This window comes from Nelumbo lutea, chromosome 1 (assembly GCF_056320005.1).
Source record: "Nelumbo lutea isolate HS-2025 chromosome 1, American lotus-T2T, whole genome shotgun sequence".
Taxonomy (NCBI): domain Eukaryota; kingdom Viridiplantae; phylum Streptophyta; class Magnoliopsida; order Proteales; family Nelumbonaceae; genus Nelumbo; species Nelumbo lutea.
Window position 1 is genome coordinate 72,348,449 of NC_142684.1, and position 14,817 is coordinate 72,363,265.

The window sequence follows — 14,817 nt, forward strand, 5'->3', positions numbered from 1 at the left end:
CATTCCCAGACTTTGCATCCATGCCACTGGTAGAGAATGGGAGGGAAAAATGGGAGGTCTACCTCAGAAGTCCTTGATTCATCAGTTGAAGTTCTAAAGTAAGAACATTGTTATTGTCCAATATCTGTAAATTCACAAAAGGACAAAAAGGGTTCTCAGATGCTTAATCTATTCTTTTGCAATTTAAAGGCTTACATTACTGATATGGTAAAAACTTTGTTTGCTAATCATATATTGTTTCTTTTGAGAGTTACTAGGGTGCAGTCATGACTGATGAACTAACCACATACTTGACAAGCATTAAAAATTCCTTTTTTGTGGGTGTAGGAAGCAATGATGAAAGATACACTGGAGCGTGCAAGGGAGCCAAATCTGAATCTGAAAGGTTATCTCCAAAATGCTTATGTTCACCCAGTCTTCAAAGGGGAGGATGAGGATAGCGATGCATTTACAGAAGAGTTGCAAAAGGAGAGCGTGCTTGTCCCCACGAAACGCCAGTCACGAAGGAACACACCATTGCCCAGCAAATACAGTGGTTCATCATCACCTTCCTTGCATGAGGTTGTTCAGGAGCAGCCTTAATGATTATACGGACTTGCAACTCAGTTGTACATTAGCATTGTAAATGACGTGAGAAAGTGTGCTATAGAGAAAAAGAGAGCAATACAACTTTTGATTATGAAAGTCCAACCAACTGGAGAAACATTCCGTGGCAGATGTTAACTTGTGTGTGAATCAGAGGTGGTGCCTAAAGACAGAACTGTGTGTAATTTTGTGTACAAATAGCTAGTTTGTTGTTTTTAGAGGAACCTTCCGAGCCTTACATTGTCTACATTGACAAACGAATCTCTTTTACTGTACTTTTTTGAGCAAGAAACAACTATGACAACCACTTCTGAAATATTTGTTGGGTTCCAAGCGTCAAGAGATTCGATGGGTTCCAACCTCCAAGTTTCAAGCCCTGTTAACCTTTGAGAAAAGATCATTCTGGTAATCAAAATAAATTGGAAGAACAATGCTGTGCTCTTAAGTCGGTGATCCGTGGATGTTTTCTACAGATAATAAATTTTCCAGAAACATATTATAGGAATATGGCATCCCTTCTATTTTTCTTTTTTAGCTGGAGTTTGGTTCTCTCAGTTCTTATCCCGCAATTCAGTGCCACCATTTCCATGAAGAGGTAGATTAGAGAGCATAAATTCAATTTGTGCATGTCTCCTTAGAATGATGATATGTGCCAGGTTGAAGACAACCCCATTAAATATTAATTAGTTTCTCGCCATCCAAATCTGCCGCATGGGCACCCTTCCTCTGAGAAGGCACTCGTCTTCAGCTCCACCACTGAGCAATGATATCTCCCACACAACTATGTTGGTCAGTAGTTTAGGAATGAACCGAAACAAACAGCATGTGCGCCTGAGTACAGAAAGATAACATGAAAGAGAATTTCCATCCCCTCACAAGTCACAACACAGGGGGGCGGGCAAATATCATCTATACAAGGATAATGTTTTGTCAATTTCTCCTTTGTAGGCTGTATATTAAGGATGCATTTTATAACTTTTGTGTTCACCAAAAGAATCAATACATATATATGATTAATAATTCTAACTTCAAATTAAAACAAATAATATTTAAAATTAGCATTTTATAACTAAATGAAATAAACAATCTATCAAATCAAAATTTACATCAAATGATGATATAATGGATTTGTGCATGATATATAATATAATTTATAAATTTGTGCATGATATATAATATAATGGATTCATATTTATGCATACCGGATATCGGGCATCAGATACCCTAAAGTCAAAGCCCAAACTCATCCCAAACCCTATAGAATTTTAATCTAAAATCCCAAACCTGCTCCAAACCCTATTAGAATCGAGACTGATCGGATACCCAAAAATTCTCGCAAAATTGCCATCGTGTAATGAGCAACAACCCATTTACATACCTTGGGTCATGTACCAGGTCCACATCCCAACCATCACCAATAATGGCACTTTGTACCTTTTCTTAACCACATAAGGACATTTCATCATTCCAGCCCACACCATTGAAACCCCGTTTTTTTGGTGAGCCGCTCAAATATTTGAACCACCAAAATATTTTGCAGTTAGGATTCAGCTATTAGATGGAAGTTACTTCTGCCCTCTGGTGGGGTTTGTGAAAATTAATGTTGACGCGGCTTTGGGAAGAAGCAATGTCTTTTGTTGGGTCAGTGATTTGGGAAATTTTCTATTTTCTCTTGCCAAACCAATTCCTTTATGTCAGTTGAAGTATGCTTAAGCTATGTACAATTCACCCATGTAATTATTAAAGGTGACACTTAATAATTTGTAAAACTTCTGGTGGAAAATACTAATCCAAAATGGAGGTTACATACCATCATACCATCATAGTCGATCATAGTAGTTTATGAGGTGTCGGACAACATGGTGTTTGGTTTTGTGGGCGTTTATAAATGGATCATTTATTGCTTTAAACGTTTATTTGGACAATTTTATTTTAAACGTTTCTTATTTTTGTTGCATAGTTGGGCATTATTTTAAACATTTTTTACTTTCCACCTCAGATTAACAACTCCATAATAGTGTGTCACATAAGCATTTCATTTCAAGAAATGTTGGGCTGTTGGGAGAAACAAAAATTTGATGTTTCCACAAATGCCTAGTGCACAAAAATCTAAACATTTTATGATTTTTAGTGTTTATTTGATAAATGGTGAAACCAGTGGTTTTATGCACAATAAACACCAAAGCCTATGTGACACTGATGTAGCGGCGTTTTTTCAATAAATGCCCATGGAACCAAAAACCCTCATGGTTGGTTTTGTTTTTGAAAACAAAAACCAACTGCCACACCACCACAAAACAATACAATTTTGTTGCTATAACCATGTTGTTCAACACCCTCTTAATGTCTCACCTAAGAATTGCTTAGTCAACTGTGTTCCTAAGGCTGTGTTTGGTTGCAATGCATATAAATTTGCACTGATGCAAAATTATGATAAGTGCAAATGATTTGAATGTAAATTTTGACCTATTTTTGTTACAAATTTTAGCTCATCTTGTTTGATTGTAATACAAATGAAGTAAATTAAGATATGAAGCAGAATAAAGTAAAACCCAAAACAAAATTAAATGAGAATTTGCATTTTTTTTATTTGCACTTCTATATATTTGTACTAGTGCAAATAAAATTGCATTGCAAACAAACACAGCCTAAAGGCTGCATTTGGAAATGGTGCAAATAGTGTAAATGCGAATTCAATATAAATATTAAAATATGTAGGGGTGTCCATGGTTCGGTTAACCGAACCATGGACCTTTTTTGTAAACCGAACCGGTGGTACCGGTTTTTTCATTTCGTCAAACCAAAACCGAACCAGTACCATCGATTAATTGGTCCATCGGTTTCGGTTTCTGACCGGTTCGGTTTGTCATTTTGTCGGTTTTTTATATTTATAATATATATTATATAAATATATATAATATTATATTATAAATAATAAATGATATATAATATATTATAAATATTTTAAAAATATATAATGTATTTGTAAATAGATCATTGTAAATATAATATAAGTATATATTTATATATAATGAATATATATTTATATAAAATGCATAAAAAATGTGTGACATGTATTGAAAATATATATAAAATATAAATACAAATATATATACTGGTCGGTTCGATTAATTGCCAATTTTTTTATAGGTTAATCGAAAACCAAAATGGTCCTTCAATTTTTCAAAAATTCTAAACTGAAACCGAATCGATCGGTTTGGTTAACCACATTTTGCGGTTCAGTTTTTTAGTTTTTCATGGACACCCCTAAAATATGCGCTCTGGTTCAGTTTTGCTAGTGTTCGGCAAGAATGTATTTATGCATTGACATTGATATAAAATATAATTTCCAAGGTATGTTTACATAAAAAATGAAATGTAATTTTATATTAAGAAAAAGAAGTAAATTTGCATTCAAAATAGACTTTTATTAGAAAAAACGTATATTATTCTATCGAAATTTGTGTTTGCATCTGTTAAAATTAAAAATTGTTTGGTAATAAAATTTGTCAATGCAAAACTAACCCTACTTTATATTTGCATTTGCATAGAGCTAAATGCACTCTGCAAATTTACATTTAGACTTTATTTGTATCATTTCCAAACGCAGCATAAGCAAGCAAATGGTGCAGCTCAGAAAATTGCCTTTCATTTGCACTTCATGCGTTTGTACTAATACAAATGAGTTTTTTTCCCCAAATAATAGAAAGAGATTACAGTATTACACCGTAAATAAATTAAAACTATTATATTCTTCATTTAAATAATAATCTAAAACACTTGGAAGACTTTTTTTTCTTGATAATCAAGAATGCTGCTTGAAGACTTGTGATGTGGATTTGGGTTGGGCACCGGTTGCTAATTAATTGCCGCGTATATCACGGAGTCTGTTAATGAAATAAAGCAGGAGAATCCGAGATTGACAAATCACTAGTCCATATTTGGATGCGCTCCTCAAGCCTACCTCACAGCACATCCAACCGTGCATTGAGAGCATATTCAAGTACTGGAGATGTTACTGATGTGCGGCTGGAACGTGCTGTTAGGTGCAGATTCAACTCGCAAAGCTTCACGACTTTACCCGGAAAAGTGACGTGTTTCTTACCTTTAAAAGCTATAATGTATAGTTTACAATAATTTCCCATATTCCACAATTCGGTTTCCTTTCCCTCCCCGACTCCTACGGGCTACAGTTAACAGTCCTACTTGGATTCGTCAATGTCCCTAGTCCCTTTTTTTCTGTTCTTATTCTTCGTTGCACTTATAAATCTACTCCACGTCCACGGCATTCCTGATTTTCAGGCGGAAAAATAAAATCGAGATCAACGACATTCTTAATTCCGATTTCGAGCTCAAGTACAGGTGATTCAGCTGCTCGTCATGGATCTCCATCTCTTTCTTCCCAAATCCTAAGAATGGTTTCCTTTCTTTTTGGCTCTCTCTCTCTCTCCATCCTCTGTTCTTTTTTGTGCTATTTTGAACGTAAGAAAGCTGAGGAATATTGATATCGGATATGAGGCTCGTTAGAAACTCGACAACCAACTAACGTCCGTTTCAAAGATACCCAAGTTCGAGTGGATCAATGAGAGTTTCTGAGTCTAAATTCCTAGGATTTTCAGTAGATTGTCTTTAGAAGCGGTTGATCAGGTTGAGTTAACTTGATTCAACTCTGCTTTGCTAGTTTTCTACATACACAGTAGTGTTCCTGATTTCTTTTTTCAATGCATGGTATTTCTTATTGATAGAGAAAAAGGGATAGTCAGTGAATCAATGATTTGATATTGACAATTGATAGCTTTTAGGTTGGGTGATATTGTTCTGGGTTTGACGCCTCATGTTGGATCCATATTAGCATGTATAACCAATCTTGGACTCCATACCAGTTTCTGCACCAGTATATGCATCGCAGTTCATGATCCCAGATAATGTACCCATCTTGTCTAGCTACATGGTCTAAGTCCAACCCCAGAAGGAAACAACAAAAAGAAAATAAAACAAAAAGTCTTACAAGGATACCAACTTTGAATTTGAGAATGCAGTACAGATAATATCCATGGATACACGAATATTTTTAATCGAGACCTCAGGTCAACTTTTACTATGTAGTATTTGACACATTTGTTTTACTTATCCGAGTTGAAATATAACTTGTTTCAACTTTCAACTGAATATGTTTCATTAGAGTTAGTTTATCATCCAAAGTCAAAACCTAAATGAGGTAGGAGTCGATATCTATTATATTAGACAGATTATATTAAAGTTGACCTCCCTACCTGTCAGGTTTTTAATTTTCTCCATTCTCTTGTCTTTAATTTTTTTTTTTTTTTTCAGTTACCAATTGTGATGCATAATCCATAACTCTTATTAGTTGACAATGTAATGGTTTTCTATTAATGCTTGATCGGTGTTCTTTAACAAAGATACAATTCTGAATTGGTTTTAAAATTAGTTAGGTGGATACAAAGTCTAAAGAATCTACTACGTCCTTTACTCCAATGCTGTTGTTTTTTTTACAAGGATCTGTTTTGTTTCTTCCAGTTACAAAGGTGGATTTAACTGTAAAGGAAGCATGTTTGTACCAAAACAGTATAAATAGTCAAATGAAGAAAATCCAAGACGCATCGAATGTTAAATCACCAAGACAACAACCAAAAGAAGATACAAGATTGCCACCAACAGGGGCAAAAACTTCACTTAAGGGAAAGACAAGAACCCAAGGAATTGGGCTTTCAGACATTGAAGAAATTTTGCAAAATGCATGTAGAAGGAAGAGGGTCATTAAAAGGAAAAAAGATATTTATGATGAAGATGAAGAAAATTTGACTTTGATGAAGAAGAGAGCATGTAGGGGCTCTAGAGACTGCAATGTTGTGAGGAAGATCAAGAGTTTAAGGGAAAAAGAGAGAGATTATGATCGCAGGATTTTCTCTTCTTATGCACATGTTTCACTATCATCTCAATCCTCCTCTCCTTCCTCAAATACAGTTTTCAATGGTGATGGGAGTAATGCCCAGAGATACACAGCAAGGCATGCTAAGGTAAACAAGCATTCTCAAACCTTTTACTATTCTTTTGTTTCCTAGTTGCTTGCTTGCACTTTTATTCTTTTCTACTGAAGGATATTCTTTTCTCTCTGGCTTTAGGATTCTTTCCATAAGCAGGAAAAGAAAGAGAAGAGTGCAAAGTGCTGCCATCAGTGTAAAAGGAAAGATAGGCGAATGTTCATTCCATGCTTCAAGTGTAAAGAGAAAATGTATTGTGTTCAGTGCATAAAAAAATGGTGATCTTCTGTAACCATATGTTTTCTTCCCCACCCCCACATAAGAATCTGTCAAATTGTTTTCACTATATATATATATATATATATATATATATATATATATATATATATATATATATTGAACTATCCGCAATTTCAAATTGTATGGCTCAGATTTTCCTTTTAACAGGTATCCTCAGATTCCACTTGAAAAAATTGCAGAAAATTGCCCTTTCTGCTGCAGGAATTGCAACTGTAACGCATGCTTGCATACCAGTAGAAGTCTCAAGGTCTATTTTATTGTATTCTACCAAAAACCAAAACTTCAACTTTCTACATTTCTGAGCAGTATTCTGATACCATTAATTTTCATTTTTTAATTTGTAGACCTTTCAGCGGGAGGTTACAAAACAAGAAAAGGCCCGATATGCTCAGTATTTGATCCACTGTCTCCTTCCCTTTCTGGAAAAAATACATGAAGAACAATCTGAAGAGGTTGAAATTGAGGCTAGACTTCAAGGTACTAATTCTGTGACTTTGAATTTCATTTCTATCTTATAGAATTCGTTAATTGTTAATGTTTCATTTGCTAAACAGGGTCAACCTCATCTGAAATTGAACTGCCACTAGCAAATTGTCACAATGATGAGCGTGTCTACTGGTAGCCTCTTCTTTTCTTGGTGTATTTTATTTTATTTTATTTAAGTTATTGTGTTGTCGTGTTTACTGATTCATTCTTGATGGTGGAGCAGTGACAATTGTGCCACTTCAATTGCTGATCTTCACAGAAGTTGCCCAAATTGTTGTTATGAGCTTTGTCTCAGTTGTTGTTGGGAGCTTCGTGAGGGAAACCTTTTAGGAGGTCCCAAGGAAGTTGATATCCTTTATCCTAACAGAGGATATGATTATATGCAAGGTGGAGATCCTCTTCCAGTTTCTACTCTTGCGAATAGATCTACAGATCATCCTGATTTGTTGACTGAATGGAAAGCCAACAATGATAGAAGCATTCCATGTCCTCCAGAGGAATTGGGTGGCTGTGGTCGTGGCAGATTGGAGCTTAAGCAAATATTTCCAAAACACTGGGTTTCAGATTTAGTAGTGGCTGCAAAAGAAATAGTAAGGGGATATGCAATTGAACAAAACCCCTCCAAGCAAAACTGTTGCAAGGGCACAGAGATGTCAAGGAAAGCGGCTTCAAGAAAAGGCTCAAAGGATAATTGCTTGTACTGTCCAGCTGCAAAAGACATTCTCCAGGATGAACTAGTAAACTTCCAGAGGCATTGGGTCAATGGTGAGCCTGTTATTGTTCGCAATGTGCTTGAACAGACGTCTGGTTTGAGTTGGGAGCCAATGGTTATGTGGCGTGCAGTATGTGGAAATGTGGATACAAAGAATGGATCTAAACAGTCTCAAGTGAGAGCCATCGATTGTCTTGCTAGTTGCGAGGTTTGTTTTCTCTCTCCAAATTCTGCCAATAATAATGTCTAGATGATCATGGTGCAAATCTTATAGGGATTGTATGAATCATGTAAATCATCACGCTGTACACTAAATTTAATTTTGTTTTGCAGGTTGAGATTAACACTTGTAAGTTTTTCAGAGGGTATACAGAGGGCAGAACATATGACGATCTTTGGCCTGAGATGCTTAAGCTGAAAGACTATCCTCCATCTGATAAATTTGAGGATCTCTTGCCACGCCATTTTGATGAATTCATCAGTGCATTGCCCCTTCAGGAATACACAGATCCAAAGTCCGGATTACTTAACCTTGCTGCAAAACTGCCACAGGATACCCTAAAGCCAGACTTGGGACCAAAGACATATATTGCTTATGGGATTGCTGAAGAGCTTGGAAGAGGAGATTCTGTTACTAAGCTTCATTGTGACTTGTCAGATGCGGTATGCTTGTACGATTTCATATGTCATTGCTATCTGATATGTTTAACCAAAAATTTCCTGTTTTTCTTCTTTTTCAATTGTCATATGAAAATAACTTCATTATGAAAAAAAAAAATAGCACCTTCAAGCTATTAATCTATTAGACTTGGTTGGAAACTAAACATCAAGCCATTATCTTCTTAGGAATGTCTTCCAATTTCATCGTCATTATCCAAGCCTTATCCCAACTATAATGTCTTCCAATTTATCTAATTAAAATTTCACAAGACTGGTTTCCTCATTCAGAGATATATAAATAACTGGATTCTGCCATTTATATAGCAAAATAGCTTGAAGGTGCTATTTAATTGGTCAGTTGAGGGCTTGTGGCTGATGATCCAAAATTAGTGACCTAATATCTCAACAATCTTGGGTGATAGTCATAAAAAAATACTATAGTTTCCATTTTAACAAACTTCTTTAATCACTGCAGGTGAATATTTTAACACACACAGCAGAAATAGTGCTGACTGATGAACAGCACACCTCTATAAAGAGGTTGAAAAAGAAACATAGAGCTCAAGATGAAAGGGAATGTCTGGATACAATTCAACTAGATCATGTTAACGATGAGTCTTATGAATTTGGAATACAAACTCACAGAAAAACTGCTCATCCTGCTTCCACAACTGAAGATCTCAGTGGTATCACAGTTGAAACTAATGAAACAACCGAGGTTTCAAAGGAAGATCATGAGGAAGAGTCTAATTTTCCTGGCTTTCCCACAGAAGGACAGAGTGAGGCAGCAGGTGGTGCTTTGTGGGACATCTTCCGGAGAGAAGATGTTGGGAAACTACAGGCTTATCTCAGAAAGCATTACAAGGAATTTAGGCACACTTATTGTTCTCCAATTGAACAGGTATTATTGAGATTGTTTGTAATATTGAAGGTTATCTATGGAAAAGGAGTGCAATTTTGAAATTGATGTTTAGTTGTGATTATCAGGTCATTCATCCTATTCATGACCAAGCTTTCTATTTGACATTTGAGCACAAAAAAAAGTTGAAGGAAGAGTTTGGTTAGTATGTGATGTTGCATTTCTGTTTGGTTAATTTTAATTTTTAATAATAATGCCTTTTGAGAACTAACCAATTTATAGGGACCCTGAAATTTTGTAGGGGTTGAACCATGGACGTTTGAGCAAAGAGTTGGGGAGGCTGTATTTATTCCTGCTGGATGTCCACATCAAGTTAGAAATCTCAAGGTACCAAGTGAAGTACTTTCATATTCAACCATGTGGATTTTGACATACCTTATTTCCCTGCTTATTGGGCCATCTTTTGATTCTTTTTGTTTCTCACCCTGAAACAGTCGTGCACCAAGGTTGCTCTTGACTTTGTCTCACCTGAAAATGTCCACCAATGTTTTCAGTTGACAAATGAGTTCCGACAACTTCCCAAAAATCACAGGGCCAGAGAAGACAAGCCAGAGGTAATATTCCTACTATAACAGCCTTTATTAATAAAAAATGGCCACTTCTACATATATCATCATATCAAGCATGTTGATTTTCAAGATAAAGATCACCTTTTCTTGCTAGGCAAACCGCAAATGGGGTACACAACAAAGGTGGATAAAGATCTCCACTACAATCAGCAACGGACTATCAGCTAGGGGTGGCAATTTTTCACCCAAACCGCTGAACCCACCCAACTGACCCAGTATCTAACCCGCCCAGCCCTCTCATTTACTTGGAGGCTTGTGTGATAAACCCGTCACCCAACCCGCCCATTTAAATGGGTTGGGTTATGGATAACCGTTGCGTTAACCATTACAGACATTAGTATTTTAATTCCTTAGCCTTTTTTTTTATTTTCTTCATTTAAATTAAATAATTTAAAATTAATGCATTAATTTTCTATTAATTATTAACTAAATTTAGTTGTCTTAAATCAATACACTTCACCCAACATAAATCCAAATCAATTTGACCCAAATCCAAACCAGTTCAACCCGGTTTAACCTAATCCAACATATACTGATCCGAGTTGACCCAAATCCGAAATAGACCTCGGACGAGATGGCTCGGTACCGCTTGCTTTGCCCAGTTTGCCCGGTTTGGATAGTCCAGTTTGGTTCATATCCGTACAACCCGACCCAAATCCGGGCCGGTTCGACTTACTCCTTTTGACCCGCTTTGGGCCAATCTGTTCGGCCCCAAACCCGTGCACAAGCCTGATATGAGCCAACCCAAGTCAATCCACCATTTGGTTGAACCAATCCGGTCTGGTCGGGGTCTGGTCCGACCAGACTGTTTTGGATCTAAACGGTTCAACCACTCTTGAACTTGATGTGATTACCTCGAGACAATCCAATTAGATAGTTCAAGTTGGTCTGACCGGTTTGATCATATGTGGTTCATCAAATTCGAAACCCGAACATAGTTAAATGGCTTTGCTGCTTGTATAAAAATAACATGCATATAATGTGATTTGAACCTTCACCACTTGTGTAAATAGCAACTACTATTACCACTAAGCAATGACTAACTTATTTGTTAGAAAGGAGTTAGTTTTTATTTTTTTAAGTACATAAATATAAGATTAATGGGTTTGGGCGGGTTGGATTGGGTTAAAGCGGGTTAAGGTTTAACCCAACCTATTTAATGTAATTTTATATAACTGGGTCACTAACGGGTTGGTGGGTTAAATGGGAAACCAAACCCAACCCAACCTGCCCAATTGCCACCACTACTACCAGCGAGTTTGCTAGCATAGTAGCACCTTCATACTCAAGGATCACCTTGAGCATAGACTACTTTGTTGATCCTTATTTTGTTTCTCATTCTGACAGATAAAGAAGATGACTCTCCATGCTGTCTACCAAGCTGTGAAAGACTTCCAAAACCTTATGCCCATCCAGAAGTGAGTCTCCAGCTAGCAATGAGAAATGCTAAGTTCTCTCAGAGTAAGGTGAAAATCCAAATATCTACTGCTATGGCAGTAGGACCTACGTAAACATCTTGTTTGCCAGTTCGATTCATGTATCATCTTCAGTTTTCCTTGTTTCAGAGTAATTAATTTACCTATATTTGCGAATGTTGGTTGTTGAGAGTTCTAATCCTGGGGAAGCACTGTAATTGTTTATGAGACCAGAGCATTTTTGACATTTTTGTAATTAGCAACAAACCTTATATCAATATCCAATCAGACATAATAAAGCCAATGTATTTACTTTATTCGATTTTCTTTCTCTTTTCACACCAAACCCAAAACAAAAAACATTTTGATGCTAAGCACATTAATGGGGTAAAATGTTGAATCCATTGGTGCAAATGTATAGAGATGAACGAATATACGAGGAAGGTGGCACACAAATTTTGCATTGATTGTTTGGGATGCTAAATTTGCATTGCAAATAAGTACAAATTTTATATGAGGTAGAGGCATCCATAGTTACAAACAAATTCATAAAATGCAGCTATGCAACTATCTTTCAATCGTGAATCATGATTTCCAAGAGGCCAATCAAATTTCTGGGCCTAAGCCCAGGTTTTTATGTTCAAGTCCGGCCCAGTTCAGGCTCACATCAAGCCTGAAAAATTTTAGGCTGGGCTTGGCGCACATACACATTTATATATATATATATATAAAAGATATATAAGTATCTTTTATTTTATACTAATTTATTATTTTATATAAGACATAAAAATTTTAAGTTTTAACATATAAATAAATAATAATTAATTGGCATATGTCAAGACATGTGTTAACATTTGAGCCAATTCAAGTATACAAATTGTCCTCTTAAACAAGGCCTCCATTCTCTTGTTTTGTTCACTTTTTAGGAGATACCTCCATTGCGATGACCAAACACCCTCACAGCCTTCTCTCTTTCTCTCTCTCTCTCTCTCCTTCTTTCACTGTCGTAACTTGAGTCTTTCCCAAACCACAACCGCCTCTCTGTCCATCTTTTGTTGTTGTCTAATGCGTATCTCTTCCCTTCGTCCTATGATAAGTTAATTTGGTCTAGCACCCCTAATGCATGGCTCCTCCACCAAATCTTTCTTCCTTAGTTTAGTCTCAAGGTCCCTTCCTTCCTCTTACCCGTCAAATAGGATTTGGTTTTTTTCAGACCCTTTGAAAATATCCTTTTTCTTGTGCGAGGCAGCTTGTGCCATGATTAATACTTGCCATATCTTACAAAAGAAAAGGGTAGGGAGGTGGTGAATCTATCTTCATGTTTGCATTGTGTGCTTTGAAAATGGGAAATCTATTGGACACCTCTTGATCGATTGCATGGTGACTTGTAGTGTACAACAATTTCTTTTAGATTTAAGATTTATGAATGCAGCTTCTCGTGTGTCTCTCCTTGGTGAGTTTATCTTGCAATGGAAATGTAGGAATCTGGGTGAAAGGGGTAGGATTTTCTAGAAGGTTGCAATTCATACTACTATGTGGTGCATTTGGGAGGACAAGAATAACAGGCCTTCTGAAAATAAAGCTTTCACCGGTTATAGCAGTGGAGATTGGGGTGAAGGAATTTTATGTATGGTGCAAATAAGTTTGCTGAGTGGGCTTTAGTTGTTTTTTGTTAGGAAGCCCTACTCTTCCGTCACGTACACCATTCCCTTAAGCTGTGTTTGGTTTGAAGGTAAAATGTAGAGGAAAAACAAAGGAAAAATAGGAGAAAACCTTTATAAAACTTGTATAAATTTTCCTACCTTTTCCTACTTTTTCCTTCAACTCAAACATAGCCTTATTTTTTGAATGACGTGGCAATCATTGCCAACCATTCTGTTGTTTAGCTTTTGACAATTACAATAGCCAAGAATGACCTTATATCTATGAAATACATTTCTTGGAAAGAATTACATTTTTCTTCCTCATCTGAAGCCTTCCATGAATAGGTTTCAGACCTTTATGAGCAATACTCTGCATTATAGCTCCATGGAATTTATTTCCCCCCCTCTCTCCTCTGCCACGAAAAGAGAAAAGTAACAAAATGGTATTAGAGCTAATTGTCATAACGTAAGAATAGCTGGTCTTGAATCGCGAGCATGGTTTTCAAAACCGGACCTGACTGGACAATTGGACCGAAAAACCGGGAATCGATTCTATTTTCCCTAAAAATTGGATTTTTCTTTAAAACCGTTGATTTTGATCAACAAATTACTAAATTGGGTGGTTAATTGTTTGAATGGTTTTGATCTTTTTTTTTTTTTTTGTCAGAATAGGCCAAGCATTCAGTTTGAACAGTCAGACCGTTCGACCCAATAACCAGACCCTTGACCGGTTCAGTCACTGGGTCAGTTTTAAAAACCATGATCTCGAGCAAAACCAGAGGATCCAAAAAAGAATTCTGACCAAACTGACCAACAAATTATAGAAAGCTTGACTACATTGTTGTTGTTGTTTATATCTCCAAGAGAACATGGTTGTCAGACTTCATCCATTGATACTCATTCAAGAGAGATGATGGAGGTTTGAAGTAGATTGAAAGCACTAGGAAGGTAGCTGTGGCATGGAGAACATGGAGTTCATGAAAAGAAATGAAAGACCTTGATCCTAGCACTGAGTTCAACGATGTCAGGTGATGTTCAGAAGGGTAGTGCAAATAACATCATACCCCCGGCCGAGATCTACCAACATTCCAACCCTATAGTCCTATTTTGGTATCTTTGACAAGGATCCAACACGGCTATGACTTGCTTTGATTTCTAACAACTCTTAGAAATACAAGAGGGATGGGTATAATGTTGACAGACTGCTAGAGAAGGTTGAAGAAGTCCTAATGGAAGATGCTTCTCATCACAAGGCAGGGTTTAGTAGTCCAACCCTCAAATATTATATTCAAAATAAGAAATTGGGATACCAAAGCCCACGAAAAAAAAGGTTCACGTGAGTTCACATTTGGAAAGAAAGTATTGGTAAGTGACATATGTTACCCTAATAGTCTCATTAGGCGCATTCCAAGATGCTGCAGATACAACATTGATGTGTGGGTGGAAGCACCGAAAAAATGTTGTCTTTTTTTTGTTCGAAAATTTTGCTGTCAAGTAGGATCAATGCTTCCAGAAAATGTTTTCAG

The 14,817-nt window shown here is 36.4% G+C and overlaps 2 protein-coding genes across 2 annotated transcripts in view; both read left to right on the forward strand.

Moving 5' to 3' along the window:
• Positions 1 to 903, forward strand: part of LOC148875285 (ERD (early-responsive to dehydration stress) family protein) — a 58,839-nt gene extending 57,936 nt beyond the window's left edge. Inside the window, exon 12 of the mRNA XM_088964405.1 lies at positions 328 to 903. Coding sequence (XP_088820531.1) covers positions 328 to 582 — 255 coding nt within the window. The 3' untranslated portion in view covers positions 583 to 903. The remainder of the gene's footprint in view (positions 1 to 327) is intronic.
• Positions 904 to 4,988: 4,085 nt separating this feature from the next.
• LOC148875286 (lysine-specific demethylase JMJ29-like) lies at positions 4,989 to 11,965 on the forward strand. The gene is made up of 13 exons (XM_088964404.1): positions 4,989 to 5,232; positions 6,124 to 6,623; positions 6,729 to 6,865; positions 7,035 to 7,134; positions 7,232 to 7,364; positions 7,442 to 7,505; positions 7,597 to 8,293; positions 8,419 to 8,748; positions 9,221 to 9,646; positions 9,733 to 9,805; positions 9,906 to 9,991; positions 10,099 to 10,218; positions 11,581 to 11,965. Exons 2-13 carry the CDS (start codon positions 6,186 to 6,188, stop codon positions 11,653 to 11,655), a joined length of 2,679 nt encoding a protein of 892 aa, XP_088820530.1. The 5' UTR covers positions 4,989 to 5,232; positions 6,124 to 6,185; the 3' UTR covers positions 11,656 to 11,965.
• The last annotated feature ends 2,852 nt before the right edge of the window (positions 11,966 to 14,817 follow it).